Source organism: Rhinoraja longicauda, chromosome 1 (genome assembly GCF_053455715.1).
Source record: "Rhinoraja longicauda isolate Sanriku21f chromosome 1, sRhiLon1.1, whole genome shotgun sequence".
In the NCBI taxonomy this organism is placed as follows: domain Eukaryota; kingdom Metazoa; phylum Chordata; class Chondrichthyes; order Rajiformes; family Arhynchobatidae; genus Rhinoraja; species Rhinoraja longicauda.
In genome coordinates this window covers 98971128-98977280 of record NC_135953.1, presented here as the reverse complement: position 1 = coordinate 98977280, position 6153 = coordinate 98971128, and the positions used below count along the sequence as shown (strand labels likewise).

At 49.0% G+C, this 6153-nt stretch overlaps 1 protein-coding gene across 1 annotated transcript; it reads left to right on the top strand.

Annotated features, from left to right (window-relative positions):
• The first annotated feature begins 4848 nt into the window (after positions 1 to 4848).
• Positions 4849 to 5703, top strand: atoh1a (atonal bHLH transcription factor 1a). Its single transcript, XM_078411545.1, has one exon. The coding sequence runs from the start codon at positions 4849 to 4851 to the stop codon at positions 5701 to 5703; it is 855 nt and encodes a 284-aa protein (XP_078267671.1).
• The last annotated feature ends 450 nt before the right edge of the window (positions 5704 to 6153 follow it).

Sequence of the window (6153 nt, the reverse complement as noted above, 5' to 3'; positions counted from 1 at the left end):
GTTTCATTTGCCCGGATAGTTGGCAAAACAAAGTTTGTTCACTGTATCTTGGTGCGGCACGTGACAATAACAAAGCAACTCCAAGATCCGTGATGTGCCGCAGAGTGAGATGAGTGATTCTCGTTGTAACAATCTCTTGACTGGGGCGTGCCGCTGCCAGATCAAAAGAATGAACTTGGCCACGTTGAAAAAAGGCATGAAACTCAAGTAGGTTAAACCCGACGAAGGGAGAGACAAGGGAGATTTATGAAAGCGACCGAAGTTCCAACAAACTTTTCACCTCCTTTCTTCGTCAGAAAACCCATTCAATTCCCAATTTCGCTGCTGTAAAACGAGAGAAACCTCCGCACAAAGCATAACACGACGAATAGCCTGGTTGTTTTTGTTTCAAGTGCACAAATCGTATTAATCGGTCGTTCAAGGCAACAATTTTGTTTCAATGGTATAAGCGGCACTATCAAACAAATGAAAACATTCTGTGGGTGTTTGAGAATAAACACGATTTTTTTAATCTATTTCGTATCCATGGTGGATAAAAACGATTATTACCGCTGCCGGTGGTAGGAAATAGATCTGATTTAATCGACTAATGATCCGAGAGGAATGGATATTGTAATTAAAGATATATTAATTCAACATTATGACTGCAGCGCCGGAAAGTTTGGTGGGAGCTGGTTCGATTATAATATTTTAAAGGGAGATTGAGAACTTGACATTTTTTAGAGTTGCAATACTTTGTCGTTGTGTATGTGTGTGTGTGTGTGTGTGTGGTTGTGTGATGACCGAATGATTCCCTTGCGCTGTTTGATTTAACAACAGCATTTCCAGCCACTTCTTAAACGGTTGTGAATGATGTGCAATTTAGTTGAAAGTAAGTTAACCTTGGCCGGTAAGACGCCGCTGCTTTTTGTTGCACGCGTGGACCGTCAATGTATCTTTAAAGCATCACATTGCCTTTGGGGCACCGAATTCTAACGAGTAACTTACGGAGAAAGTCACAGAGATAGAGAGAGAGGGGGGGGGGGATGGGATGCATCGGTGATCTGTTTCGTTGATGGCTGGGATTATGTTAACGCACATGCAAGTGGAAACTAAATATTGCACAGTGCTTATTTCTGAGACAATGGCCGCGACTTAATTGATGTTATCTTTCAAGTGAGAGGAGTGGGGTTTCGCTCCTTGATTCTTTACCGAGACCGACCCTCGGGTACGCCCGTTAACACGGCCTTTGTTGCAAAGACGAGAGATCTGAGCGTTGTAAAACAAACTCTTCTGTCAATCTCACTCATGCACAAAGAAACAGTTATCTCCTGGGTTGTCACAAGTCAGGCCGGCACAATAGTGCACTTCAGAAAAACCAACGGAAGGGACCCCTCGAACACGGTTTAACTGCAAAGGGAAATTTTCTAATTGATCTTTCTTTTTAAAAAGAGAAGCAGAGTGCTTACACTCCTTTGTTAAATTAATGAAAAATAGGTCGAACCAAAGGCTAAAGTAAGAAAAGTGGAAGCTTGCTGTGGCAATAAAGTTCTAAAGTAAACATACCGCGGTGGGAGGTTAATCTTTTAATAGGCTTAACACGCTGCTTCTCTAAGGCACGTTTCTCCACATTGTAGTACAATGGTGTAGCAGTCATTAAATCCCAATGTAGGTATGAGTGATTCATAAATCTTGGCTTTAAACTGCAAGTTGGAAGTGCTCAGCGCGTGGTGCAATGGGTCGCGATTGTAACATCTCACCAAGAATTATAAATAGTCAGAATCTATATTTAAATCACCTTTTACATCGCATTTGGCCAGACTTTCTGAATTGGCGATAATAATCCAAATGCGTTCACCTTCAAGACACAATTGTTTGTGCATTCAATTAATAGTTTAGGGAAACGGCGGAAAGTTGCAAACAGAAACATGCGAATATATTTAAGTATATTCTGCGTATGTGTGCGCGTGTGTGTGGGTGTCTGTGTATGGATGTGTGTGTGTGTGTGTGTGTGTGTGTGTGTGTGTGTGTGTGAGAGAGAGAGAGAGAGAGAGAGAGAGAGAGAGAGAGAGAGAGAGAGAGTGTAGAGGGGAAGAGGGAGAGAGAGAGCGGTTTTGAAATGGAAGATGGACACAAAAAGCTGGAGTAACTCAGCGGGATAGGCAGCATCTCTGGAGAGAAGCAATGGGTGACATTTCAGGTCGAGACCCTTCCTCAGACTGAGAATTCCTTCTGCAGTTCCTCCTACACCTTGCACTTTGAAATAGTAATTTGTCTGCATTGCTAACCATACCACTTATATTTAAGCATTAAGTCGCTTATTTTAGGCAACTACTATTTAAATGGTGCAACACATGAAGCAACAGCGAGGAAGCCGAACTTGCCGCAGGTTAGTGGTGTGTTTAACAGAGATAACTTGCCCCGTACTCCTCGCCAATAATCCCTCGTGTTGCCATAACTGTAACTGATTGATGGAAATCAATAAGTTAACGGCTATATCTCGTTTGCCTTATCCCTAACTAGTCTGAAGAAGGGTCTCGACCCGAAACGTCACCCATTCCTTCTCTCCAGAGATGTTGCCTGCGCCGCTGAGTTACTCCAGCACTTTGTGTCTACCTTCGGTTTAACCGAGCATCTGCAGTTCCTTCCTACCCAATAAGGTAACGGGGTCTTCAGTAAGTTAATGATACACATATCTAACCCCCAGAGCATGAACTGCAATAACAACGGGAAAGCAACAATCTACTGAGTTTTTCGTTTCAAGTCAAGTTTATTGTAGTATGCACAAGTAGGGTGAGATAGTATGGAGGGGAACTGCAGGCGCTGGTTTACGCCGAAGATAGACACACAAATGTGGAGTGACTCAGCGGGTCAGGCAGCATCTCTGGAGAAAATGAATAGGTGGTGTCTCGGGTCGAGACCCTACAATCTTGCTTTGAGGTGACTTCTGTGTATATAGTTTATCATCCAGAGAGAAACAGCTAACCGTTCTTAAAACTTGCAAAGCCTTTTTTTTCGCTATATCTAAATCTTATTTTGCAGATTTGATTTAGCTTAGTTTAGTTTATTGTCACATGTACCGAGATACAGTGGAAAAAACTTTTTGTTGCGCGCTATCCAGTCAGCGGAAAGGCTGCACATGATTATAATCGGGCAATCCAGTGTACAGATACAGGATAAGGGGAATGTCATATGTACCGACAACCGAACAATGCAACTCTTACTTGCTGCAGCTTTATGGGTCCATAAATGTAATAGCACAGAGATCATAGGAGATAACGTTTAATGTAAGATAAGGTGCAGTAAAGTCCGATTAAAGATCGAAGTCCGAAGGTCTTCAATTAGGTAGATAGTAGCTCAGGACCGCTCTCTAGTTGTTGGTAAGATGTTACAAGATTAAAAGTTTGCAGATGACACCAAAGTGGTGGGCTGGATCTCAGGCAATTAAGAGGTGGATTAGATGTTACAAATGCCCATAATAGTGCATTAATGAAGAATGCACCTATTGCAACCTTTATCTGTTTCAGGGGGGAAAAGATACCCAGTTACTATCCCCTGTTATAGCGTGTGCATGGAATCTGTCCTCCTCGGTTGCACGGGTGCAGGGGGTTAAACGGGTGAATGAGTGATCCGGGACGTGCGAGTCCTCCAGGTGTGCAGAGGGGCGGGCAAGCAGGCGCGTGGCTGGGTGAAGGCAGCCCCGGGGTGAATGGGGAGGGTGGGGTGGGTGGTGAATGGGGAGGGGTGGGTGGGGTGGGTGGTGAATGGGGAGGGGTGAGTGGTGAATGGGGAGGGGTGGGTGGTTGAATGGGGAGTGGGTGGGTGGTGAATGGGGAGGGGTGGGTGGTGAATGGGGAGGGATGGGTGGTTGAATGGGGAGGGGTGGGGTGGGGTGGGTAGTTGAATGGGGAGGGTGAGTGGTGAACGGGGAGGGGTGGGTGGTGAACGGGGAGGGGTGGGTGGTGAATGGGGAGGGGTGGGTGGTTGAATGGGGAGTGGGTGGGTGGTGAATGGGGAGGGGGTGGGTGGTTGAATGGGGAGTAGGTGGGTGGTGAATGGGGAGGGTGAGTGGTTGAATGGGGAGGGGTGGGTGGTGAATGGGGAGGGTGAGTGGTTGAATGGGGAGGGGTGGGTGGTGAATGGGGAGGGTGAGTGGTTGAATGGGGAGGGGTGGGTGGTGAATGGGGAGGGGTGGGTGGTGAATGGGGAGGGGTGGGTGGTGAATGGGGAGGGGTGGGTGGGTGGTGAGGGGTGGGTGGTGAATGGAGGGTGGAGAAAGGGCGGGACGAGCCCCCCCCCCCCCCCCCGCCCATTCACACACGCGGCAACAGACAGGCGGGCGGGGTAAGGGAGCGCCCGCACGCGCGCGCGGGCCACGCCCTCCATTGTATCCGATTGGGCGGGCCCGCCGCGCTGATCTGCATGGCGGCCCCTCCCCCCCATTCACTGGCCGCACGCGCCGGCTCGCGACCCGATTGGCTGCCAACACGCGACCGGCGCGAGCAGCCCCCCCCCGCGACTCCCCGCTGACACCCGGAGCGGCGCTGCCAGCCCGCCGGCGCGTGCCGCATTTAAAGGCGGTCGCGGCCCCTTCTGCAGCAACAGGAGAAGATTTACCTGCGCACACTTCTCCCTGCCACTCGCACTCCCACTCGTGTGTGCCCGTGCCCGCATGCATGCTTAGTGCTTGTATTTGAGCATCTCTGTGCAATTGTATTTCACGTGCGCACACGTAAGCATCCGCGCTTTTGGAGCAACAACAAAGTTATCCAACAAAACTTTTTTTGGGGGTGCATTTTATAATTTTTATTTGGGTGCATTTTATAATTCCTTTCCTGCCCAGTCCACGTTCCGATTCTTTTGATTGCAATGAGTCAGATGCATTCGGAAGACTGGACGGGGATGAAGGAACTGTCGGTTGACAGGTGCATGCAGCAGACGGCTCCAGGCTACCCGCCACCAGTGGCTGTCGCCCCGCTCTCTCTGCTGGACACCGACCCCAGGGGTTGGCTTGCGCCCAGTTTGCAGAGCAACTGCCCGGCTCACGGCGACTACCTGGCACCTGGGCCGTCCGACGAGGTGCAACTTCTGGGACCCGGGACGGAGATGGAGCTGACTCGGCAGTGCAAGAGCCCGCAGTTGAAAGTGCGGGAGCTTTGCAAGCTGAAGGGGATGGGTTTGCAGGAGCTGGACTGCAGGCAGCGAGCCCCGCCGAGCAGGCATGTGAACGGCGTGCAGAAGCAGAGGAGGCTGGCGGCCAACGCCAGGGAGAGGAGGAGAATGCACGGCTTGAACCACGCCTTCGACCAGCTCCGGAACGTCATCCCGTCCTTCAACAACGACAAGAAGCTCTCCAAGTATGAGACCCTGCAGATGGCGCAGATTTACATCAGCGCCCTGGCAGAGCTGCTGCAAGGAGGGAGCGAGGCGGGAGCGAAGGGCGAAGCTTCGTCCCGGGCTGGAGGCAACGCCGCCCCGGGCTGCAGGCGCCACTCGCACACGGCCTTCCCCGTGCCGTTCTCCTTTCAGGAAGGGGAAGAGCTGGACATGTCTCAGGACGAGATGGTGACCGAGGGCAGCAGCAAAACGTCACCCCGCTCTCACCGGAGTGACGGCGAGTTCTCCCCGCACTCACACTACAGTGACTCCGAAGACAATCCAATGGACATGGAAAGCGAGGACGAGGAACTCCCAGGGCTTCAACAGCCCCCGAATTACCAATAAATGCAACAATTGCAAAGGAATAAGAACCTGTCTTCCATGACTCTTATGTTTTCTCTCTCTCTGTTTTGCTCTGGATGCTAAATGCTAATTGAATATTCTTGTTTTTTAATGTAAGAATACTAATTTTTATACGAATTCCATATTGCTGATGATGTTTCTTGCAATACACGCACTTTATATTAAAAGAAAAACTCAGCCCGGGAACTGAAACTGCCAATTTCTATCGTTGAAATATTTAAGTAGCTACATTGTATCACTGTGTTTTATATATAGATTATATATATGGTTCCAGAGTGTTTTGTCTCCTGGTCGTTCTCTGTCTTGGCGACTGCAAATATAGAATTATTATTTATTGCTAATAAGAGTGTATTTTTTCTCGACCGCTTTTTGAGTGTGTTTGTGTGTGCGCGCGTGCAAATACAAGTAATTTTTTTTTAACCACGTAAAAGA

What these genes read in the sequence shown, in the direction of transcription:
- atoh1a (XM_078411545.1), top strand. Translation starts at nt 4,849, where the DNA reads ATGAGTCAGATGCATTCGGAAGACTGGACGGGGATGAAGGAACTGTCG.